The 27,035-nt window shown below is 31.8% G+C and overlaps 1 protein-coding gene across 3 annotated transcripts; it reads right to left on the reverse strand.

The window, feature by feature from the left end:
• Nucleotides 1-1,248: 1,248 nt before the first annotated feature.
• On the reverse strand, nucleotides 1,249-25,330 carry LOC105764183 (diacylglycerol kinase 5). Of its 3 annotated transcripts, none has more exons than XM_052625526.1 (14): nucleotides 25,179-25,330; nucleotides 24,924-24,980; nucleotides 24,616-24,825; nucleotides 24,284-24,406; nucleotides 23,652-23,780; nucleotides 23,211-23,296; nucleotides 22,492-22,615; nucleotides 19,207-19,255; nucleotides 18,578-18,660; nucleotides 16,856-16,890; nucleotides 3,881-3,955; nucleotides 2,168-2,255; nucleotides 1,928-2,044; nucleotides 1,249-1,707 (listed from the first exon to the last, which is right to left on the reverse strand). In XM_052625526.1, exons 2-14 carry the CDS (start codon nucleotides 24,960-24,962, stop codon nucleotides 1,345-1,347), a joined length of 1,521 nt encoding a protein of 506 aa, XP_052481486.1. In that variant the 5' UTR covers nucleotides 24,963-24,980; nucleotides 25,179-25,330; the 3' UTR covers nucleotides 1,249-1,344. The 3 variants fall into 3 exon arrangements, with proteins under 3 accessions (XP_052481486.1, XP_012438152.1, XP_012438153.1); XM_012582698.2 differs by lacking the exon at nucleotides 16,856-16,890 and adding an exon at nucleotides 9,738-9,805 and having other exon boundaries at nucleotides 25,179-25,326; XM_012582699.2 differs by lacking the exons at nucleotides 2,168-2,255; nucleotides 16,856-16,890.
• Nucleotides 25,331-27,035: the final 1,705 nt, after the last annotated feature.

Raw genomic sequence — 27,035 nt, forward strand, 5'->3', positions numbered from 1 at the left:
TAGGAAGATCAAGTGTGTTCCAAGTAGTAGGGACTAAAATATAAGTTATAATTTTTTTTTATTTTTTTTAATGTTCAAATATATTAGTGATTAGCCAAAATCACTTTGCACCAAATGTAATATTCCTATATTAAGTTCCTTGGGTCGAACCGGGTATAGGGGTGTTACATGATCACTCGTAGAAACTGTATGCTAATGGCCAGACACTGGGAGACACTCTTTCAATAGGAACCCAAGTATTCCATACGCCTCCATCTGGTATTGCTGATCTTTTGTTAAAGGATGTAATCAGGGGTGAAACCAGGGGGGCTGGCAAGGGCCCCGGCTCCCCTAAAATGGAAAAATTTTCATTTAGGCCTTTTGAAATTTTTAAAAATTTAAATTAGTAAAAGTAAAGTTGCACTTTGACCCTTGCTAGAAATGATAAAAATTTGATTTAATTATTTAAAAATTATAAAGATGGAGGCTATTAAAATGGTGAAATTGTACTTTTACTATCGTAAAAATTACAATTTAATTTCGACGCCCCTAAAAAAGCTTTCTGTCTTCACCCCTCAATGTAATAGTAAAATGTTGCAATTCACCCCTGAATGTAATGGCAAAATGTCGTAAGGCTTGAGACTTTGTATTGATAGTTTTCCTCCCAAATCTAAGAACATCAAAACAATGAGACCCACCCTCTTTTAGCTTTCTTAATTTTTTTTATTGAAAAATAAGAAATGATTAATTAATCAAAAAGAGAGCAAAATTGTACAAAAGAATAGGGACAGAAAATCTTTTTAGGGGCCGAAATTAAATTGTAATTTTTACGAGTAAAATATAATTTTACCATTTTAATAGTCTCAATCTTTATAATTTTTAAAGGATTAAATCAAATTTTATCATTTTAAGGGTCAAAGTGCAATTTTACTTTTACTAATTTAAAATTTTAAAATTTCAAATCACCTTAATGAAATTTAAAATTTTTCAAAGAATCTGTGTATACCAGCAATGCTTTATGGAATTTTAAAGGATTACAAGATGACTAAAACTGCCCCTAAAAAGATGAGAAACTAGTCGAAGTTGGTTCCAATGTTGTCGCTTGTTACGTCTTCCCATCTTTAATGAGGATGATGGCCCTAGAATAGCAATTCAAACCAATACCAATGTGTTATGTGCTTTCTTACTGTTTTAATGCTATGTCTACGGTAAAGGTATTGAGTTCCCTAAATAATGGTTGGAACCACCTGGGTTTAAGATGACAGCAAGTGGAGCATGAACGATAGCATTTTACAGCTATATTGAAAAATGAGTATTTACCACGGAAAATGAGGGAAAGGGTAAAAGAAATGGAGTATTAAAAGTTTAACTAAGATGAGAGATCTCGAGGTCATCAGGGATTTTGAACGTATTGGCAGCACCAAATTTCCGAAACTCTTCTGGGTCATCATCATCACCACCACCACCATCATCGTCGTCGTCGTCATCATCATCATCATCATCATCATCATTGACTTGGCTGCGATGGCTACTGGATGAGGTATCATCATTGATACTTTTAGACCGGCAATCTTGGGTTGCAAGCATATTGACTTGTCCAAGGTGAGAAATTTCGACCACCACAGTATCGCTATCAACTGGCAATGGTTGCTTCCATGGTTCCCCATCAATCCTCATAAATGTATGGTCTGCGGCACCTTTGTGAAACTCAAAGCGGATCCGGTGTGCCTATTTTCCATATCAAATACTTGACATTAATATTTACTTAAATTTTAACTAATTTCTGGTCCTTAATAGTGAAGGAAAATTATAAGGGACAAATAAAATCATTGATTCGAGTTTTTTTTTTTTTTTTCATTCTTTGGTGCGGGAAAAGGGTTTGAGCTAGGGTTATCCATGAACTGTATAGGGTTTTAACTATTGAATTATGCCTTCTTTTAATTATTACCTGTGCCAACCGAGTTCCATGTCCCTTTGGAGCTAGCAAGACGAGCCCATGCCAAGCATTTCTAAAACCAACAACTTCGAGAAGGCCATCATCAACATAAGGTGGAGTGAAGTCTTTCTGTAAAGTCAATTGAGAAAAAATAATTCATCAGATTTTTATGAGCAAAGTTGGTCAATATTTCTTAACAAAAGAGAAACACTAAATGTCAAATATAAAACAAATCATGTATTTAGAACTAACATCACGTTGTCTTCTCCCACTTGGCACTCCCCAAGGATTTAGACCACCAGAAAAACTGGGCAAGTTAAGACATACGATCGACCTTATGCTGTTCGAATTTGGAGAGGGGAACCAGGGACATTAGGAAATATATATATATATTAGAAGCATCATACAGTGAAGCAATGAAAGGAAATTAAGCTGAAAATTCTAAAATAAGCATGAATCATCTACTTGTTAAGAATAGGAATAGTAAAGCTTGAAAAGATGGAAAGAAACAAGACGACATCTTTGTCTCCCAGAAATCAAGAGAACCTCATTGATGAGATTATACTCTTGTTGAAGCTTTTCGAGAAATTGTGGGGTTAGGAAGAAGTTCTATAGAATTGCATGGCCAAATTTTGCAAACAACATTCTCGTAGTAAAAAAAAAAAAAAAAAACTGTCATGATAGTGAGTTAAGCCCTTTTCACTTTTCACCAGAGAACTATTGGGCTTCTCCTTTTTTATTTAGGTTCATTAAACTCTTATATTATACTTCCTTAGTTTCTATTTATCAAATTATATTTCCCAAAAATATTAATAATTAAATGGTAATATAAAAGATATTAAAATAAGTAGTCAAATTATCAAGTGGTTGGCATGTGTAAATTAGTTTGCAGATAGGAGTATCAATTTTGCTTAGAGTTGGCTGTAACAACAATTAGAATAAAAAAGGTGGCATAATAAAAAACAAGAAAATAAAAGAAGCAATACAACTGATTTTTGTTTATGATGGTCCTACATCTACGGAGCATCGCTTAGATCTTTTATCCAATCACCAATTTATTCAAAAGTACACTTATTCCCTATTAGCTAAAGCTCACAACTTATTCTCCAAGCAAATATATGTAATCCCAATAAAAAACTAATGATCACTTTACTCACAATGGTCACACAATGATTCGACTAAGTATAACAAACACCTTAGTCAACAAAGCAAACAATCAAATAAAGAAGCAAACAAACAAGCGAATTGAAACACACTTTGTGCACCCTGTAAGTAAAAATCAACTCTTAAAACTAATAATTCCTAAGGGACGTGTCACCTCTTTATAAGCTTAGAAAGCAACAAAATATTCTCCTTTACAACAGTTGATAAGTTGTTGAGAAACTCCCTTGAATAAAATAGATTATTATTTCTAAAAAATAACACTTTAATTATCAAGATATAATAGAACTTTGATGTTTAAGAAATCAGTTGGGAGGCAAACTTAGTCTTGTTTTGTCAAACATACCACAATCAAATGGACTAAACTTAACCTAATTACTGAAACTTGTATAGGGCCCAAACAAGAAAACAAGTTTTTTGTTATTGTTTTGTCAAACATGTCATAATCAAATGAACCAAATTCAACCCAATCAAAACCTATATAGGGTCCAAAATGATGTCCCAAACAAGAAAACAAGTAACATTACATGAAACAAGCAACAACAGCTTCTCTAACAACATGCTCTAACAATCACTTTCTACGGTGATTGAATGAAAATATGTCATTTTACAATGAATTTTGGTAAAAATTAGTGACAGGCTCTGCCATGAAATGAAGAGACGGGCTATATATCTTGTCAACACAACCTATGAATGTGACGTAATGAAAGTTTTTGGTACGAATGAATAGATCCTCTTCTTTCCACATTATCAAATAAATAATATCGAAAGCCAGTGACCTGCATTTGGGCCAAATGAAATTACCTGTGGTGTATCTGGAGGACTTCCCATTGACCAAGTTTCTTCTTGATTCGAACTTTTACAAGCTGGGCAACATTCCTGTAGTTTAAGATCATAATAAAATTTCAGTTTACTAGAAAAGACATGAAGTTATATATTGAGAGATTATAATGTTTCAAACCAATAGGAAAAACTTGGGAGAATTAAAGACAGTTATTTGCAGATATGCTGCAATTATATAGAACATATTACACGAGTAATTTTCATGTTATAAACTCTTAAGTCCGTCAGCCTTCTTCATTTTTTTCTTTTGAATTTATGTTTTATTTCCATTAACAAAAAAATCATTAGAGAAAAAAGAGTCAATTATCAATGAAAGGAAAATGCATGAAACTTTGTTGAAAAATAATACTACTTTACTGGTTAAAAAGATGACAATAACTTGTTTTTTTCTTCGTTTGTAATTATCTTTTGATTAGATGAGTTATGGGGAACTCCTTTTAGTGTATAGTAGAGATGGATAGGATGTTTTGAAAAATATGCATAATTGTTTTTACTAAAATTTGACTATTTTACCAAAAACAACCACCTAAATTACTTGAAATGAACAGTATTGAGAGATTCTGGACACCCATGACCAACATCCATGTGACCAATCCCCAAAAAGTCACCTAATAATTGAAAAAGTTTTTAAAAAATGATTTTTTTGGTGCAGGCCATTGCATGGCTGACATTCATGTATTTTTTTCGATATTTAAAAGAGTTTTTGGATTTTTGCTTTGTGATGGCCGACACCCCTTTGGTTTCAAAACTTTTAAGCTATATCATGCTATAATATACAATATGGTGTTTGTGTAATAGGCATAGGTTTGACTAAAAAAAAGTGTTTACTCAAAACATGAATTAATGTTATAAAACTCACACCGAGCTTATTAGCTCACCCCTTAGTTTTCGTAACTTTTCAAATAATACACGAGCGTCGGACTTGAATGCATCATATGGAGGAGTCTCTCGAATACAATTTTTAATAAAATACATCATAAATTGATTGAGGTTTTTTTTTGGACTTTGGACTATTTTTGGGTTATTTATACTTTTGATATAATAATTGCTTTGCATGCATAATCGATGAACTTATAAATATTTTAATTATTATTTTAGAACTTAAATGGTTTTATCTAATCTTAAATAAATTTTAAACTTAAAATTTTTCTAAGTATTTTAAAAGTCTGCTGCAAATGATTTACATCTAGACCATTTATAAGTAGCGTTCAACATTGATGTTGCAATTCTATTTAAATGCTTTAAGATTATAATTCGATTTAATTAGTGATTTTTTTCAAAATAAACATGTTTTACTAAATGTTTTACAACAATATTAAATTATTTAGAAATTAATTCCAGGTTTTCATAAAAACGATTTAAACATAATTGTTTTTAATAAGAAAAAGTTTTTCAACGAAATTAATGTGGCTTCCGAAATTTGACCATAATGTCTAGACCGAGTTTGGGGGGTTACATTTTATGGTATCAGAGTCGAGTTCAAAACTTAGACTATAGATTTTTAATCTAGTCTACATGCATGTTTTAAAGAGTATTTTTAAAATATATATATTACTGTTAAATTTCAAATTCGAATTATCGAGAATCCGAGACTCTGATGTTGATTCCTCTTTAGATGATGTACTTACTGAAATTTAGATTGAAAATTAATATATATGAATAATTAAAAATATTTTTGAAACTGTAGATTTTAGAACTGAAAACTTTCAGGTAATAATTAGTGGTTGTACCTTGCATTGATTGGGAATTGGTTTTACCCAAGTGTTTGTTGTTAAAAGTGTTTCTATTAAACTGAGAATTTGGAGTAGAGGAAATTGTTAATGATATTTCTGTAGATTGTTCCTTGAGACAATCCGTGATAGTGAATAAGAAGTCCGTTGGTAGTTTAAGGCGAAGTAATGTCTGGAACTGCATTGGAATTAGAGTTGCGCAGCGAAAGCTGGTGGTTAATTTGGAAAGAGGAGTTATGAATTTTGTGTTAAGTGTATGGCATGACAACAAGAATTTCGAGGACGAAATTTTTTTAAGGAGGGGAGAGTTGTCATATCCCAAAAATCGGGTTAGTAGAAATTGGGGTTAATGAACAAGAGTGGTCACGGCCCAATTTTTAAAAGTTATCTTTGTGCATTAGTTGATAACAAGTATTTAGTCTAAAGGTTAAGTAGCGGTGGAGTTGTCCTTAAAGATCTGAGTTCAAGTTTTTTCCCTCACATCATTTTCTAATTTAAGCAATTTCGCTTCAAAATCCTAGTTTGTGCTATGCCTTGTTTTAAAATAAATGTCGTTAGCATTTAACAAAGCAATTTAAGTGGTCAAGTGGTTAGTCACCTTAGGTAACTCCTAAATGATCCAAGAGAAAAAGAGGGCTATTAGGTAAGAGGATTCAATATAAGATGCATTTGGAGCCAAAGGAAAGGCAAAATACAAGCAAAGGGCAAAAAAGAAAAAGAAAAAAGAAGCAATGCGATTGAAGAAACAGTAACTCTAGAAACAGTGGAAAGAAAGGCAAAGTTCCACTATGTTCATCTACTAGAAGTCCACAAATCTAAATAAGTATTATTAGTATAGACAAGATATACTATGCAAGTCTAGCAAACAACTTGGTAATTTGGGGAAAGTTTCAAGAACCAAAGCCAACAATGACAAGATTAACAGGCTATAATGACAGACATCTTGCAGTAGAAAGATTAATAGGTTAAGGATGCTTCATCTTATGCAACCAAAACTTCCTCAACTGCATGGTTTATCAACAGTGGATGTACTCATTATATGGAATCAAACATCAACTTATTTAAGGAATTAAACAAAACTTCTTGTTCCAAAGTCATAATTGGTAATGGTGAATTCATAGAAGTTAAAGGAAGAGAAATTGTGATAGTTAAGACATCATTAGGTACAAAACTAATTATAGATGTTTCATTTATACCACAAATAGATCAGAATCTCCTCAGCCTAGGGTAGATATTACAAAAGTATTATTATTTGGTGTTTAAAGACAAATCATATGTTATTTATGATATATAAGACCATGAGCTCTTTACTATTAGCATGAAAGGAAATATTTCTCCTTAGATTAGGATCAATCCAATTCAACATATATTGATCCAGTTAATAAATCTACATTGTGTTATAAAAAGATGAGGCATTTTAACTAAAGGTCCTAAATAAAAAATCTGAGGTAGTAAATGTTTCTACAAGGTCATTTTACCCATATGTATTGGATAAAACAAAAATTTGAGGTAGCAAATGTACTTTGAGGATTCAAGGCCTTGATTAACAACTAAAATGATTAGAGAATCAAAATCATTAGGTTAGATGATGATATTAAGTGCACATAATGAGTTTTGCAAAGTTATATGTACTGAAAACCAATTGACTAGATGCATTATAAAAATGGCTAGATGCATGTTATTTGAAAAATATCTTTCTAATAAATTTTGGGTAGAAGGAACAGACACTACTATCTACCTACTCAACAAAACGCCAACCGAAGTCTTCAAAGTACAGACTCGTATAAAAGTTGCTATGGCAGTAAACCTTCCATTTATTATCAGAAATTTTTAAAAGCTTTTTTTATATTCATGTTCCTAAGGTTCAAAGGGACAAACTTGATTAGAAGACAAAAATATTCATTTTCTTAGGCTATAGCAACATTAGAAGAGACTATAAAACTTACAATCCACTTATATGCAAGGTAATTGTAAGTAGAATTGTAAAGTTTAATGAACATGCAACATTGAGTTGAGAAACAAATGAAAATCAAGCCAAAAGGGACACATCAACTTGAACTCTTAATAGCAAAAAGATTTCACTCTTGATGATGAAATTTTTGACCATGATCTAGTAAGAGGAACTAAACCACTTACTGACATCTATTAGACGTCAAATGTTACTATACTTGAACCAAACAACTCTGAAGAAGCCTTCAAATTTTAAGAATAGAGAGATATCATGAAGGCGAAGATTTTAATGATTGGAAGAATCTGACTTGGATGCTAGCAAACAAACCTAACAATAAGAACATAGTTAAAGTCAAATGGATTACCAAACCAAATCAAATGTAGATGATTAGTTGCTAAGAGCTACTACCAACCGTATAATTTTGATTATTTAGAAACTTTTCCTCCAATTAAAAGGCTAGACACAATAAGACTATTATTAGCCTGAGTAACACAGAAAAGATGAAAATAGTTTAAATTGAGTTAAATTAGCATTTTTGAATGACTATTTTCAAGTGGAGATCTACATTAAACAACCTGAATGTTTTGCTGCTAAAGGGAACAAAGATAAATTTTATCTACTAAAACAGGTCCTTGTATGGATTGGAACAAGCTCCAAGAGTTTGGTATTTCAATATTGATGATCACTTGTTGAGTTTACAATTCAAGAAAAGCTTTTATGAGACTACATTGTATGTCAAAACTATTGATGACAATGGTTTTTTTTTTTTTTTTATCTCTCTAAATGTTGATGACTTAATGGTGATTGTGAGCAACTCTAAATTGATGCAAAAATTCAAAGATCAAATGATGGTATTTGAAATGATAAACTTGGGAGAGATGTTTTACTTTTTTGGAATCGAAATTTCTCAATTTGAACAAAGAATTTTCATTTATCAACAAAATTATGCCAAGCAAGCACTGAAAAAATTCAATATAAAAAATAGCAAAAATGTTAGCACTATATTAGTCAAAATGAGAAGCTTTGCAAATATGACAACTCTACCAAGGTTGATGAAACCAATTACAAAAGGCTCATTGGTTTCTTTTATATGAAAGCAACTAGACCAGACATAATGCTTGCTACCAATTTTTTTTTTAGATTTACATATTGGCCAAGAAAATCTCATCTTAGAACAAGAGAGTGTTGAGATACATTAACGGAACAATTGATTTTGAAATTTTATTTCAAAAGTTAGATAAAGGGAAATTGGTGGATTATATAGATAATGTTTTTCCTAGATCTTGTGAGGACATGAAAAGCATTTTTGACTATCTATTTACGCTTAGTTCGAGCACATTTGCATAGAACTCGAAGAATTAAAAAATTGTGACACAATCAATTGAATAAGTAGAGCATGTTGCAATTGCAACCACTATGAATTAAATAATGTGGCTAAAGAAATTGTTGAAAGATTTAGGGCCACCTAAAAAAAAAGCAATAAAAATCAAGTGTGATAATAAATCAATTGAGGCAATGGAAAAAAACCAAGTTTCCATGGAAGATCCAAGCACAAAAAAAATTAAATATCAATTTGTTTGAGATGTTGAATCAAAACATGAAGTAAAGTCAGTCTATTGCAGCTAAGAAGATCAACTTGTTGATATTTTGACTAAAGCCTTACCTAGGGAGAAGTTTGAAGTAAGGATTTAAATACCTAGGGTAAAGTTTTCTCTTATTTTTACTATATTTTTGTTTATTTTTTGAAGACCGATCTTAAAGCTTTCAGTAGTTTTTAGGAAAAAAGTTTAGGATAAAAATGACTAGAATTTAGATAAAAATTATATTTTTGACAAAGATCATAATGTGGATAACAATGACTGGTTAAGAAATATGCTTAGGAAATGGTTTGGACAAAGCTTAAATAAGATTTGCACCTATAAATATTTCTAAGATCTTTAGTTTAAGGTATTCAAGTTAGAAACATTCTTATTATTTTCTCTTCCTTTTAAGCTTTCCTCTCAAATTTCCTCATTGTTTCTTCTCTCCCTCCCAACAAATGTAAAGGTTGGCCTTTACCATTACATAAAACATAGAAGCAACCAAGCTTAATTTGCAAAACAATTAAAAGATTAAAAAAAAAAAGGACAAAGATTACGTTGTAGAAGGATGAAAAGTAGATGCGGCAAACCACCCTTGCTTACAACCAAGCTTTGCATAAGTAGTCTGTTGGAAACAAAGCAAATAAAATTAAAAATTTATTAACTGACATATCCTCTTAAAAGATTATTTTTATTGTCAAAGACAAGTAAGATAGAGAAAACACACACACATAGAAACAAATATACAAACGTTTATATATTCTATAAACAACGATATCACTATACAACACATAAATCTATATTCAGTCATCAACAAAGGCTATTCAAAAACATTTTGTATGAGTTATCTTACTAAAAAGATTGAATTAACGAGAATAAACACAAAAAGAAACAAGAATTAGAAAAAGTGTTGTTCTTGTGTCATGATAAACATTCAAGTAGTTAAGATACAAAAGAATAAACCCTGCGAAGGAAAATTTCTTAGCTCCATTTACGCATTGTGCCAGATTAATTTCAAAATTTATGCATTAATCCACTTCAAATTTATTTCTTAAATGATTCACATGTTTGTGTTTAACAAAGCATCTCGCCATTTTTTAGAATTTAGTTGCAACTCTAAAAAGTGAGTAAATTAACTAACATATGGACTCCATGAGTAGGGCATTATTATAAGTTTAGCATTTTTATTTGGACAGTAGATCAATGCCTAGCTAAATATACCTTAGTTTCTTAACAAAACAACAAAGCTAAAGATGTAATTTTTTTTTATGGAACCTAAATATGTAATTGTAAAATAATGAGAAAGATAAAATGGAAATGAGAATTTGGAGACTACTGTGAAAAGAAAGAGAAATAGAGGGGAGCAGAAGAAATGGAGGTTATAAAGAGGGGAAGAAAAAAAATTGAAGAGATTTGATTTGAACATTTTGCTTAATTATAGCTCAAGCTTTGATGGGTTTTATACAATAATAAAATGTACATAAAAAAGAACTAGGAAGATTATAACCTATTTTGAATTTCTTAAAATATAACTTACCTAAATATATTCTAATCCTTAAAATTATGTCTCCCTCAAGTTATAGCATATAAATCATAGACTTCTAGCTTGTCACTTATATATTCAATTTAAGGTTTCCTAAAATCTTTAGTGAAAACATCTTCTAACCGATATTTAGAATCGACAAACTGGATGCAATGCATCTTGACTTAATATTTTTCGCACAAAGTAACAATTTATCTATATGCATTTCAATCTCTCATGAACTATTAGATTTGAGGCAATATGCAATGTTGCTTGATTTTTACATATTAACTTCATTACATTGATAATTTCATATTTCAATTCTTGAAACAATTATCTCAATCAAATAAGTTCACAAGTAGTTAAGGTTATGGCTTGCTATATTTTGCTTCTAATTTGATCTTGCTGTTACTTCTTACTATTTCATGATATTATATCCCCCCATCCTCAAAAAAGAAATACAATATCCTGAAGTGAATCATTTATTTTAGGAAGATCCTACACAACCAACATTTGAGTATCCAACAATTTGAGTGTTTCCTTTATCTTCATACAATAAGCCTCGTCCAAAAGCACTTTTAATATGCCTAAGAATACTTATTGTTGCTATCACATGAAATTTTAAAAAATTGACTAACCACACTTATTGCAAATAAAATGTTTAGTCGTATGATAGTAAGATAATTAAGTTTTCCAATCAATCTTCGATATTTGATAGGATCTTTTAGTGACTCCCTTGTTTTGGAACAAGCTTGACATTGGGATTCCTAAGAGTTTCCATAGGTTTACAATCTAGTATTTATGTTTCTTCTAGAATATTTAAAACATACTCTTTCTAGGAGATAGTAGTGCTTGTATTTGATTATGCTACCTTAATGCCAAAGAAATATTTTAACTTCTCAAGTCTTTTGTTTGAAAGTGATTGAAAAAATGTTGTTTGAGATAGAAAATGCCTTCATAATCACCTCTTGTAATAACAATATCATCCACATATATCACTAAATTGATGCACTTGTCGTGATTATTATAGAGGTAAAAGACTAAATGATTTGTTCTCTTCTTTTCATCACAAATTTTTGAATAAAAACAATGAATCTTCCAAACCAAGCCTCTAGTGTTGTTTCAGTCCATAAAAAGATTTCTACAACCAACATTCTAACTTAAACTCTCCCTTAATAACAAAATCTAATGGTTGCACAGTATAAACTTCATCAGTTTATTCACCATGAAGGAATGGATTTGAATATCCAATTTGATGAATAGTCTAATGATTCATGGCAATAAAAGAAATAAAAAATTGAACTGAGAAAATTTTGACAGTTGGAGAAAAGATCTCTCCATAATTAAGGCTAAGAATTTATGTAAACCCTTATGAAACGAATCATGCTTATTGTCATTTTATCTTACCAATATAATCGACTTTAACTATGTAAACCCATTAACCACCAATTGCAAATTTATTTGAATATAAGGGAACCCAAGTATGATTAGCATGAAGAGAATTCATTTCCACCATTATAGCCTATTGTAATCAAGGATCTACCTTTGCTTCACTAACAATCTTACAAATGGATAAATTGGATGAATTTGATATAAATGCACAATATAAAGTTGACAACTACTGATAACTCAAAATTGTAAATAGGATGAGGAATAGAAGAAGAACAAATACTTTTTCTAATTGTAATTTTTTTTTGCTTAAGGTATAACCAAATATGGAGATGTAGGAGATGTGTCATTGGGAACATAAACTTATTTTATAAATGTAGGAAGATTAGAATGGTCTATAGAATGTCATCTTGAGTAAACCTGAAGAAGTTTTGAAGGAGGTGTAATATCAAGAATAAGAAATATAGGAATTGAAAGAATTTTTTAACATATTTTTTATCGACGGGTTGGGATGAAAAATAAGGAGATGTTTCAAATAAAGTCAAATATGTAGAAATAAAATATTTGAGTGATTGAATCATAACATTTTAACCCTTTTAATGACAAGAATATCCCTAGAAGACACATTCAATGGATTTAAAAAAGAGTTTATCTTTTCTTGGTGTATGATTGTGAATAGAGCAAGTATAACCAAACATGTGTAGAAAATGGATAAGATGACCGATTTGGAAAAACAATTGCATGGTTGGTGTTGCAAAAAAAAAAGAAGTCATATGATTAATAAGATAACATATTGTTAAAACAAGATCCCCAAAACAAATTGGTACATTAAAATGAATAATCTTAGTACGAGAAATTTCAATGAGATAATAATTTTATGTACAATCATTATTTTGTTGTGGGATTTAAGAATAAGAAGTTTGGTAGATGATTCCTAGGAAATCATGAATTTCTATAAATGAAAAGAAACATATTCTCGTGCATTATCACTACATAAAATTTTAATTGAAACAACGAATTGGCCAAATTGATTGTGATTCTCAATATAGAAGTTTTAAAATTATCAAGCAATTCAAATTTATTTTTAATAAGAAACAATCAAGTGAAATGAGAAAAAACATAAAAAAAAAACAAAGCACCAAAAGTTAAATTGACACAACTTGGACCCCAAATATCTAAATGAACAATACTAAATAAAGATGAAGTTCTACTATTTATTTGTTTTGGGAAAGAAGTATGGGTGTGTTTCCCAATTTGAAATGACTCACGTTCAATGAAAGATAATTTTGACAAATTAAGATCAATCTTCTAAAGTTTGGATAGACTAAGATAACCTAGACAACTATGTATGAGATTAACCGAAGTATCGAAAGTACAGGCTATTGGTGTAGCAAGGCAAGATAGATAGTATAATTCATGGGACAAATCCCCTTTGCCAATAATCTTCCCCAAATTCTTATCGTACACAAAAACAAAATGTGAAAAGAAAATGACTCAAAAAATTAAGTTGTTTATAACGTTTACTAATGGAAATCAAGTTATAAGGGCATTCTTAGATATTTGACTGTAGAAGAAGTTAAAAGAAGAAGTATGTAACAGCTCAATTTTCAATAGTGTAGGAAACAGTGGTTCGAGACCACTAAATCCGACGATTGAGTTCGAAAAATTTTATTATTTAGTAATTATGATTTTAGAAAGATTTGTGAAATAGTGATTTGACATTAGAAGGAATTATTAGGTTAATTAATTTTGAAAACGGGGTATCGAGACCTCGATTTTATAAATCGAGTCGTAAATATTTTTATAAATATTTACAGAGTGTCATTAAGTTAGTATTAAAGTTTCGTTGAAAATTTTTAACTTTTTGATAGTTAATTAAATAAGAAGGACTAAATTGAAAAAGTGCAAAACTTGCTAATTAAAGAAATAGTGATTAAATAGTTTAAGTGGTGAATAAGGAATGACCAAAAAGGAAATAATACACTTATTAGAGGGCTGAAACGACATGTGAAGAGAAAAAAATCTTGAAATTAGATGAATTAGGGGCAAAATGGTTATTTTGGAATTAAGGTAAAAATTAAAACAATGACTAAATTGAAAATCTAGACATTTCTTCATCAATATTCAGCCAAAAACACCATAGAAGAGTCTCTAAAAAGCTTTTTTTTCATATTTTTACACCATGTGAGTTCAATTCTTACTCTTTTCTTGAAATTTTTGTGTTTTTAAGACTTTTACAACTAGGTCCAACTATCTATTTCATTAGTTTTTATTTTATGAGTAATTTTGAAAGTTACCATTGATAAGTGTTGGATGTTTGTGATGAATTAATATGGATTTAGGGTTTTAAATTTGTTATATGATGATTTTATAAAGTGAATTTGATAGATATTGATTTTAAGACTAAATTGTGAAGAATTTAAGAATGAGGGCTTGCTATTAAATTTTTATGTATCAAAGGTTGTAAGATAGCCTAGAATACTTAAATAAATTGTCAATTGAGAAAAGTAATTTCATTTGGTAGACTAATTAGTAAGGGACTAAATTGCAAAAATTATAAAAGTTAGGGTAATTGTGTAATTTTGAAATTTGTAGGGTACTGATTGTAAAGTGAATTGAAACTGAAATATATGCTAATGCATGAGTAATTTTATATTTTAGATCAAGAGCCGGTAGATCAACGAGAAAAAGGGAAATTAACAAAATAATCCTTGAACTACTACAAACTTACAATCTAACCCAGGTAAGTTTGCATGGTTAAACTTTAATGTTAAATGTTAAATTGATTATTGGTATTATGTAATTATTCATATCATTTGTTGAAAATAAAATTATTATTAAAGTTATAAAAATTGAATTGAATGTTCGAGGCGAAAGGAACATAGGATTGAGCACATTCGTTTTGTGTAAAGGAGGACTTGACGGCAAATTACCCAAGTAAACCGGGGTTCGGCATTTGTTGCTAACTTCCGTGTTTGCTTTTAGTTTAGCTCTTATGAGCTTTAGCTAACTCATATGAGTTTCAGTTTAACCCTACTAGGTTTCAGTTTAGCTCTTTTGAGCTTCAGTTTAACCCTTGTGGGTTTCCGTTCAGCTCTTATGAGCTTTGGTTTAACCCTTACGGGTTTTCGTTTAACACTTATGTACTTCTATGCAGCCTTTGGGCTTCTATATATGATGTACTCATATTCGTAAGACGCTATCCAATTTAACAAAGGCTGGTAAGTGACATATGGAGTATTATTGGATAACTTAATGATATTATCAATTTTGAGATGAAATAAGTGAAATCATCAATTGAAGTTGTGATTGGCAGGAAATGTGTAATGAATGATTTAGTTAAATGCATCATTATAATATGTTCGGTCAGATTTAAGTTTAAAGCCAACGAACTTACTAAGCTACATTTAGTTTACTTGTGTTGTTTAATATTCTTTGTAGATTTTCGAGTAGTCGGGAGGTCAGATCGATGCATCGAATCACACTATCCAACTTGCCGGTAGATTTTGCTAAACATACTATGTTTTATATGGCATGTATAGGAATTTAAATGGTTGTGTAAACATTAAAATTACATTTTGGCTATGTTCGGTATAAATGTTGGTATGGGTAATGAATGAATTAGTATAACATGTTAATATAGCAGTTGCAGAAGTGAATTAATTTATATTCTAGTTTAGATTGTTAGAGTATATGTGGTAATATGACCATAATAATGATAGGATTGGTTGTTTTGAAGATTTTGTTATGACCTATATGTATGAAATTTGAGATGTGTAGGTTGGAGTCAAGAATGGGTGAGAAAAGAGGTCATAAAATGACCTATTTTCGTCCACACGGGCAGAGACACGGGCCTATCACACGGCCGTGTGGTCTAGTCGTGTGTCCCCTGCACCTTGAAATTTCAAAATAGAATACCCAGGTTTTTACACACAGCCTATCACACAGGCGTGTGGCTTGGCCGTGTGACCCCTACACCCTTCACACGGCCTATCACACGGGCGTGTGGATGGCCGTGTGACCCAAGTCAGAGAGTTACACGAGTATGGACACGGGCTGGAACATAGCCGTGTGTCTCACATCAAATGCCCACACGGCTTAAGACATGGGCGTGTCACTAGGCTACACGGGCTTATGTCCCCTACTCCTAAGAAAAATTTTTGAGATTTAGAGAAAAATTCCCTGGGTATCCAGTTTAGTCCCGATTCAATTCTAAAGTGTATATTGGGCCTCGAAGGCCTATATAAAGGTCAATATGAGTGTTTTATGATTGGCTCTTGATGTGTATATTAAATATTGTGAAACGTTAGTATTTAATCAGTAAAGTTTAGTAATACTCTGTAACCCTATTTCGGCGACGGATAAAGATTAAGGGTGTTACAAAGCAAGGGTGGAAAACAAGTTGTTATTATAAAAAAATATATAGTCGAAAGCATCAGAGTCAAATATCCAAGTCCCATATGAGGAAGCTTGAGTTAGGTGAGTAAAAAATTATTTGGTTGAGCAACAAGAACTATGTTGGAAGATTGTTGTTTCACTGCTTGATATTGTAAATACTCATCATAATTTGACTCAATTAATGTGATTGATTTGACCATTTGTGTATGAGTAGTTGGTAGTGAAAAAATTCCATCTCTTTGAGCTTGAGCAATACGAGTAGTATAGGTTGATTATTACAAGGAAGTCATGCATGTAAAGCCCAACAAGTGTCATGTGTGTGTCCACATTTGTCACAATAAGTACATTGGGATATAAATCCTCTACCTTTTTCTTCTTTGATGATCTCCTTGCTCAATTTTCTATATAGCTAACACAAAGGATTCAATCTCGAATTAGTCTTGATTTGAGGAGATGCAAATTAAACAAGTAGAAATATCTTCAAGCGTAATAATAATTGTGACGACAAGAATTTGATATTGGAGATGGGCTAGATCTGCTCATAATCCAGTTAAGGCAAGTACCATTAAATTCTTCTCTTTGTTATTTCCTGGCCATTAACATTTTTAGAAGGATGCATGAGCACATAAAATTCATCCTTCAAAGTTTCAACCTACCTCAAATAGCTAGTTATATCTTGTTGATTTTGCTGTAAAGAACAAGATTTGATACAACTTTATAATTTCGCATATTGGCCTTGGCCCAAGTTTTGTAACAAGTCTTTCCAAACTTAAACAAAGTAATTTTAACTCAAAAGAATGCCACAATAGACTCCATGGTTCTGCATCAAATTTGGCCCAAACATCCCTATTTTTTCTTATCAATTTTTCTAGGATCCAGTTCTAAATGATCTTTATACCTTTACCCTCATAAACCATTATTCAACAAAAATGGCTTAAGAAATATAGATATTGCTACCTTGTAATTTGACGGTAGTGATAATAAGTAAACCAAAAATAGAACAAAGAGGTTTCAGAGAACTTGATATTTCGACGATGTTGAGAGAATAAAGAAATACCCAAAAATCAAAAAGAGTTAAAACACCAAATTGAGAGTCTCATTGGTGTCAAAAATACTGGGAAAGACATTGTAAAAGAGATTAATGAAAAGTGGTGGTTGGAATTGGGCTCATGCGTCGACCTATGGGAAGAGGGAAAAATATATGTAGTGGAGCATGTGACTTACAGCATGGCTTCCAATGGCGATACTTGGCCGGACAACTTGACAATAGCTAGGTGTTTAATGGGAGGAGCGGTGAGAACATATAAACTTTGATACCAAGAAGAGAATTTGGAGATTGTTGTGAAAAGAAAGGAGAAGTAGAAGGGAAAAGAAGAAACAGAGGTTCTAACGTGAGGAAGAAAAAAGGAGATTGAAGAGATTTTTCTAAAAATTTTACTTGATTATCCCAAGTTTGGACTTTTTTTGGTAAATTATAATAGGAAAACAAAGCCCTAACAGTAATACGACTAGTGCGACTTGAACTCAAGCCAAATTTGGGGCGATGAACACCCTAACTATTAGGTCAACACCCGGGGTTCTAGATCAAATTTTTACTATAATAAAATGTACACAGATTATAGCCTAAATTAGAACCTATATAGATTTTTAGCTTATCTAAATATATCCTAATCCCTAAAATATAGATTATCTAAATCTATTTTATTTCCTAAAATTACATCTATCACAGTAGTAATTCAACAGCATCTTCTAACATTTGAATATCTACATGCCATCATCCCACAAAATTGGGCATAGGCACTTCAGAAGACTGTCATCTCTATCTGGCGTCATGTATGCTTCCTAAGTCCTTCATTTCCTCGATAGATGTTTAACCATGAAAAACTTACTAACTAGTTTCTAGGTTGTGAATAGTAACATAATTCTTGAAAAAGATTTTCCTCAAAGCTGAAAGAGAATATGTTTATCAAAGAAAAAATAAGATAGCAACCCATGTAACATCCTTTAGAAAGGAAAACCCTAATGATTTAACTGCAAGTGTCCATACATGAATCAAACAAAGTAGATGAAACTATGTCAGAAATATACCTGATTAACCAACTGGTTTTTAAACTTTTCTGGATTCACCTTTCGCTCAGAGTGAAAAGCATAAGATACTTGAGCATCCATTCCTGCACACAACATTACAACAGTACTAATGGGGTTAAGCAGTCAACAACTTCTCATGTTAGAAATAAAACCTATAATCAAGATAAATGAGGACGACGATAACCAAATCTGTTGTTTTATAATTGGATTGTAAGATAAAGATAGCAATGAAAGTGCCAACTTGCATAGCAGTTAAAGTCTTTTGGCGATTACATGAGGATCTTACCTTTCACTTAGAGTGAGAGGAGCCTAATCCAGATGTAAAATGCAACTAAACACATTAGGAAACCTTAAATTTCACAAGGTCTCTATTCAATCATATCTTCTATAGTATCATGTATTCTTTACAAGATTGATCAATTCCATTACGCAATGAAAAGTAAAGGAAATACGAAAGGGTCACTTTGTGCTATCAAAAAGTATAATCAATTGCACCTTAAAGTATCATTACAAAAACAGTAGCATTTTGAAGGCATCCACAGTTATAAGATACTTCTGAAGAAAATTAGGACAACTTCATGTTAGCAACAAAACAACTTTAATACTTTGTACAGGGAAACTACTCTTACCCATGCTGAAGTAATTCCAGAATCCCCCACGAAATGTATGGTAACCTTCCTATGGAGAAAAAACTTTTTCATATAAGAATGCAAACCAATAAAAAATTATAAGTTACAATAATGCTTTGCACATATTGCATTTTCTTTATAAATATTAAGAATCAAGTAGAAAACATTGACTGCAAGTTTGACCAAAGACTCTAGGAAGGATTGTGTTACTAGAAATTGTTAGTGTCTCAAGGGTTGCAAAGTCTTTTTATCATTAACATGACTAAGTCCTATGGAGATTTGTTAGCTTATTAGTAAGAGTTATTAGCTTGTTAGTAAAAGTAGGAAGCTAGGTGTTGTTAGCTTGTTAGTAGGAGTAGGAAACTAAAATTTGGTTGAGTTTGTTATTTAAGACATGTTTATAATGTATGGTTCATGAATTCAATCATCCTTTCCATTCTTATTTTCTATGCTTCTGTTAGTTCTCTACTAAACCAATAGTGGTATTGAGAGCTCTTTTTCTTAAGGGACCTGTGAGAAAAGTTCTGTGAGAGTTCTGAGAGAAAAATTGAGAGATACACTTGTGAGGTGTTGAGGAAAATGGAATCGGGATCAAGTCACATGTCTATCTTAGCCCCACCTATGTTTGATGGAGAGAACTATCAAGTATGGGCTGTGAGAATGCAAGCATACATGGAGGGTTTTGATTATTAAGAAGTTAATGAAAACTATGAGGTGACTCCACTTCTCAACATTCAAACTATGAACCAGACCAAAATGCATAAGGAGAGAACCACCAAGAAGGTTAAGGCAAACGATTGCCTTTATGCTTCAGTTTCACCAACCATATTCAAGAGCATGAAGGTGTTGAACTTGATCAGAGAATTCAAAAGGCTATAAATGGAGTCTAAGTCAATCAAAGAATACTCTGACAAGCTGGTAGATATTGCTAACAAGGTAAAGGTTCTTAGGACTGATCTCTCTGATTCTAGACTGGTGCAAAAAATATTAGTCTCTATACCTGGGAAGTATGAATCAATTATTGCCTCGTTGGAGAACACCAAGGACTTGACTCAACTGAGAGTAGTGAAGTTGATCAGTGCTTTATAAGCACAAGAGTAGACAAAGCTAATGAGGTAGGAAGGAAGCATTGAAGGAGAATTGAAGGCTAAGATGCAGTAGGGTGAAGTAGGAGATGACCAAAAGTGGAATGGGAAGAAAAGTGATGGCAATAGTGATTCAGAAATTGTTGCAAAAGGTAATGGTACTGGAAATTCTAACAAGTATTCTTCATGTAAGTATTGTAGAAAACAAAATCATCCTCATTTGAGGGGTAAGGTGGAGCACAAGCTGCAGTTAAAGAAGAAGAGGACCAGTTGTTTGTTGTCTCTTGCTTCTCATCAAGCACTCTATGTGACAGTTGGTTAGTTGATAGTGGTTGCACCAACCACATGACTTGTGATGAGAAGTTGTTTAAAGACTTTGACAGTTCATTGAGGTCGAGAGTAAGGTTAGGAAATGGAGTACCTAGAAGTGAAGGGAAAAGGCACAGTAGCAATAGAAAGTTGTGTTGGATCTAAGTTGATTTCAGATGTTCTGTTTGTACCTAAGATTGATAAAACCTTGCTGAGTGTAGAGCAATTAGTAGAGAAGGGATTAAAGGTGATGTTTGAAGAGGGATGTGTCTGATCCTCGACTGTAGTGGTAATGAATTGCTTAGGATCAAGATGTAGAAGAAATGTTTCTCATTGAATCCACTCGAGAAGGAGCAAGTGGCATCCAAGTGTTAGGGAGGAATGAAATCACATCAAATGGACCTTTTTACTAAACAAGTTAAGTGTTTGCTGGAGAGATTACATTTAGCTCCAATACCCTGAAACTCCTGTTGGGCCAGTTTGCAAATGACCCTAATAACTCAAAATCTCAACTTCAAAATTTAGAAAGAAAGATTCAAGAAAAAAGGAATCAAGTGAGGGTTTTAGAGAAACACACAATTGAGAGTGGGGAAGCTTCAATTTCTAATGCATTATTTGTCAAAATGTAACAAACGGTTATGAAATTGATGACACAATGTAATGAAAAGAGTTTTGAGCTTGAGATAAAATCAACACATAATCGTATCCTTCAAGAACAACTGCAAAATAAGTGTTCTAAGAATAAGGAATTGCATGCAAAGGTAACTCTCTTGGAGCAATAGTTGGCATCTCTTTCTGATGATAAACTATCATCCTATGCACATGAAATATCTGAAGAAGATGCTGATGAGCTACGAAAAAAATTCAATCTCAAGAGATTGAGAGTGAAAAACTAAAACTAGAACAGGTGCAACTTTTAGAAGAGAATAATGGGTTATGTTTCCAAAATAAAAAGTTGACTGTACAAGCTTCTTATGTGAAAAAATTGACATCTGTAACTGTTGTTAAGTTTAAGAATTTAGATGGTGAGGTGATCAGGCTTTCAGTGCAAAATGCAAAATTGAAGAAGGAATTATTGGTTGCGAGAAGATCTGTTAATCAAACCATAAATAGTGTTAATCGCAAGCATAGTGATAACACAAGACTTTACAGGATAGGGCGGCACTTTGACCACTATCGTGACTTTTCTAGAGCAGTTGGTGATAATTTTGAAATGTGAAATTTTGATCTAGATGATCTAATTATGGAATTGCAGGCTAAGAAACAACTAGAGGTAGCTCTTGAAGTTGCACTAGCCGAGAAGGAATTCATGGAAGATGAATACTGAAAAAGTTAAAGGAACTGGTTTATTGCAGATTAGAGGATCAGATGATAAATATTTTTACTAAATCTTTCCATGTTAGTCTATTTGAGTTTCTTAGGTATAAACTTGGTGTCTGCAACACTTGAGTCAGGAGGGAGAATGTTAGTGTCTCAAGGGCTACAAAGTCTTTTTATCATTGACATGACTAAGTCCTAGGGAGATTTGTTAGCTTGCTAGTAGAAGTAGGAAGCTAGGTGTTGTTAGCTAGTTAGTAGGAATAAGAAACTCAAATTTGGTTAATTTTGTTACTTGAGACATGTATATAATGGCTGCTTGGTTAATGAATTTAATCATCCTTTACATTCTTATTTTCTATGTTTCCGTTAATTCTCTACTAAACCAGCAGAAATATTCAAAGAACAAAAGATATTAAAAAATCTTATGAAATCAGAAAAAAGATATTCAGTTGTCAGTAACAAGAGATGGCCTTAAGGTTTAAAAAAATATACAATTTCTTAATTGCAAAAAACAAAGTGACACAGAGAAACGACTCTAAGGAGACACAAAGGTAATGGTAGAATGTCTTACCATGTTCAGTTCATCTGTTGAAGAGACGCGACTGAAAGCATGTAAAGAGTGTGGTAGCTCAAGAGGTGCAACAGGATCACAGGAACCTCCCTTTGGAATTTTCATCCTCATAAGAAGATGCCAACTGAATGACAAAAATGCATTTACCAGTAACTAATTGAAGTTTTTTTTATTAGTCAACACTATACTGATTGAAAAATAATAAGCTAAACCATACCTTGTAAGGAGAATATTTTCCAAAATAAGACATTATATCCCCACAGAGGGGGAAAATACAAGTGAAAGAATAATAATGCAGTAATGTAGTTATATATCAGGCTTTGAGAGTTATAGAAAGCATGGTAAGCAAAAATGCTTCTTAATTCTGGCCTCCTTAAGAGTAGAATCTTAGTGAAAATGATGGAAAGAATCGAAAGAGAAGAAAAAATTGTTCTCTCAATGCTGTAGTTATTTTAGGGAAGGACTCTTTTTATATCCTACATCTTTCCTAGTAGATATCATTTATCAAAAAACAGTCGCACATTAGTAATTAACGATTCTTCCCTACTGTAAACTTCCTACAATATTAGTAATTAACGATTTTGTTCCCACTGTAAACTTCCTACCATATTAGTACACCGTCAAAGGATTAACCGATGATTTCTACATGAGAAAATTTACACCATAACCTGGTAAAGAGAGACAGACAGACAGAGAGAGAGAGATGTCAACTACATTACTTGTCTATTTTCATTTCCTTTGATTTCATTACTTGTTCCAAGAATGACAACACAGAATTACGATCAGTCTCGGGATTCTTCTTTCCCTGCAATTTAGAAAACTGCAAGTTAGACAAGCACTCAATTGCTCGTAAATTATTGGAGATATATCATGTATAGAGACTTTCATAATATTCCTATTTCCAATTGCAGTGCCGATCAAGAATTTGAAAAACTTAAGAGCAAACATTACAAATTTCCCTGGAAGGGAACTAGCCTCAAATCCATACTGGAAAGTCAAAAATAAACAAAACTGAGATATGAAATATGCGAAGGCTTCCGAGCCAATTAAAGCTTCCTGTGCCCAAAACATGACACCATGACCACTTATTGATTGTTTCATGTAAGAAAACATATCAAGATACTTGAATCCTCATTTTATCACTTGAAAGAAATTCTTACCCAACCAAAAGCAAAAGGCAGGTTGTTTCCCGTTCCCAAAGGAACTGTAGCAATTGGAGGCGGATGTGACAATTTAAGATCACAAACAACCCCAAGAAGCCAGCCAGCTGTTCCATCCCCACCAGCAACCTAAAGATCAAGCTAGAAGTGAACAATAATTAAAATAGTAGTAACGGTATAAATAATGATTGAATTAATGGGGATTAGAGGAAAGAATTATTTTAGGTATTATTTGTGGATATCAATATGAAAGATAAAAAAGGTATAGTTTAAAATTATATATTTTAAAAACATAAAAATCATTTTTAAAATTAAAATTATAAAAGAAATATCCCTTTAAAATTCAAAAATAAAAAGAAATTTTAAAATTTCAACATGATAAGTTATTGAGAACCCAAACCGACATATTGACTATAAATTTGAGATTATGAGGATTTTATGTCTTTCTTTGACACAATTATTGCCTTGTAATCACATTAATCGACTACATTATTCCAATAAATAAAAAAATTCATACTATTCCAATAAATATTTTTTTTCTATATTATTCCGGGAAAAATTCTAGTTTAAGTAATAATAATGCACTACCGGTCCTGGCTATTTGTAGCCTCGTTCTAGAAAGATAGACTTACAATTATTTTTAATCTCTCATAAATCTTTGCAGCAAATTTATCATTTTCTTGTTTCAGCTTTTCCAGACTGATGTAGAGTCTACTAAGCACCTTATCAGGGGCTTCTTCCCCCAAATCGGTAACCTGAAATCAGTCACACTGATATCAATCCCAAAGCAAAATATCCAAATATATCAGATAAGGTTATTTGAACAAAAATATAAGGTAAAATTATTGGTTTGATTCGAAACGTACTTTATAAAATGTTTTGGCTGACAAAACCAGTGTGTTTGATTGTCAAAAAAGAGCTTTTGAACAGCTCAAAAGCAATGTCAAACAAGCATTAAACGTACCTGACGTTCATTGAGGAGAGCTCTATATGTTACAAGAAGATCGCCACCCAACTGACCGCCACTCTTGGAGTTGATAAAAACTAACACTGGATACTTAGGTGCTTCGGGAACATCGGAGATGTTTGTTTCGCCACTAAATATATAGGTAGGAATGTAGAATTCCTTCAAGAAATCAGCGTCGTATTTGGAGCCAGCCATTAACGGCTCCAACTGCATTATCAAATGATAAACGATTGTCGTACCACGGGAAATTACCAGGAGTTAAAACAAAAGAAGTAGAAGTAGCTGCACCAATCATTGAATTATACCTTGCGTTTAAATGAATTCCAGCCTCTTATCAAGGACATTGAGATCGATTATACCATCTGAAATATTGATCACAACTTAAATGATAGTAAGTAAGAAGGAAAAAAGGCTTAAATTAAAAAAAGAAGCAACAAGGATTTCGAGCTGAAGCCTCTTTGCTTGCTAAAAATTGAAAGAAACAAATGACTGTTGTTCCTTGTGATTGGAGGCTGAATTTTAATTTTACAGAACAAAGAGAAGAGAGATTTAAGAGATACCTGACAGATGAATAAGAATAAGACTTTTTTTTTTTCTTTGGCTTTCTTGAGGTGTGATTTGTGATTCAATGAAAGCGTTTTAACTTTGCCATCTCAAAGTTGTATGAATGAAACGTTCAAATAGGAGATGTAAAAGGACAGAGTTGACTTGGTCTGTTCCCTATAGGTGTAGTAGCCCAATTTTGCAAACTAAACCAAACCAAAAATAAATAAATAATTAAACCAGAAAATTAATAAAAGTAAAAAAAATTCATTTACAAAATACAAGCTCATATACATTAAAAAAAAACAAAGCTCTAAAACCCAAATATCCAACGGCCCAATAGCCCAAAACATAAACAAACAAAAAAATCCTAGAACCCTAAACTCCCTGCCATATCAGCAAGTGCGCCGCCCGAGATCTGCCCAACTTTCACCGAAATAGAAAAAAACGCGACTCCCCACCATGGTTGACCGAAGAGCTCCTCGCCACCATCACGCGAAAGTGCCTGCAAAAACAAAAAAGAAAGAAACAGAAACAACAACAGCAACAGAGAAAAGAAAAATAAAAAATGTAATCGATTTGGCTGTAAAAGTATAGCAAACACATTGTAATTTTTTCACGAAGAAATTTAGCAAAGAATCAAAAAATCAAAAAAGGTGTTCTTTTCATGTTCAATATGCTATTCTTTTTTTCTATTTTTATTTTCTTTTTATAAAAAACATAAAAGAAAAAAGATTTAAAAAAAAAAACTTATCGCGCCATTTCTACTCCCATCTCCGTCGGCTGCAGCTCTTTGCCGATTCGAGGAGTCTCCTAACCCATTTACTTAACTTGCACTTTTATCCTTAAGTTTCTTAATCATCTCATTTTAAATCATTTTTGTTTTTTTTATTTTTTTTATTTTTTAATGTTGATGTTATTGTTAAATGATTATTTTTGCTAATTAATATTTTATTTGGTCATCACTAATATTACACAACCATGATCATAGCATTATCATAATTTTTTATTACTTTACCTTTTTTGTCATTACTAATGTTCCACTTATTATTTTACTATTATTGCCATTATTAAATAGTATTGTTAATAGGCTAAAAATTATTCCAACTACCACTTGTTATTATTTTGTTATCATTCTTTTGACTAAGCTATTCTATACTATTTTGTCATTTCCATATTATGCAACATGATTAAATATTCGTTTATTTTTATACCAACACTTGAATAAATTAATCGCACAACGCATTAAATGTTATATTCATTTTACTAGATGCATAAAAAAGGATTTTTTTTTAAATCGAGGCAACGTTCTTTTTTTAGGTATTCGAGAAATAGTGTCTTAATTTACGGGGTATGACTTTCTCCTTAAACCAAGATAAACGAGCATCCTTTTAAAATTCAAAATATATAAGATTTAGGTAATAATTAAATAACTAGAATCATTATTTTCAAGGATTCGAGATATCGTGCCTTAACTGATGGGACATGATCTTTTTCTCGATTGACTCGAAATAAGAAGGCTCTTTCCATAAAATTTAATTTAGTTTGCAACATGTAAGAAGGGGGTTGTATCTTAAATTTTCTTTGAATTTTCAATTATCGACACTAAGACATCAAGTAATCAATTAGGTACCAATTTTGAGCGTTATAAGGGTGCTAACCCTTCCTCATATGTAACTGACTCCCAAACTCATTTCCTGAATTTTCTAGACCGAAAATTATCGTTTTAATAAATCTAACATTTTATTAAAATGACCAAGTTTTGAGGTGATCCAATCACACCTAAATAAAAAGGATTGGTGGCAACTCCATTTTCGTTTTTAAAATAAAATTCAATTTCCAAAAAGGTTTCGACATTTTGCCGACTCCATTGG

The sequence above is a fragment of the Gossypium raimondii genome, chromosome 12 (genome assembly GCF_025698545.1).
Source record: "Gossypium raimondii isolate GPD5lz chromosome 12, ASM2569854v1, whole genome shotgun sequence".
NCBI lineage: Eukaryota > Viridiplantae > Streptophyta > Magnoliopsida > Malvales > Malvaceae > Gossypium > Gossypium raimondii.

Bases quoted from the DNA above. Each gene is read 5' to 3' on its own strand.
- LOC105764183 (XM_012582698.2), bottom strand. From the start codon at position 24,962: ATGTCCTTGATAAGAGGCTGGAATTCATTTAAACGCAAG. The intron at 24,826-24,923 runs GTATAATTCAAT...TTGATAATGCAG, and splicing joins GGAATTCATTTAAACGCAAG to TTGGAGCCGTTAATGGCTGG. The intron at 2,256-3,880 runs GTAATTTCATTT...AAATTCGAACAG, and splicing joins GTCCTCCAGATACACCACAG to CATAAGGTCGATCGTATGTC.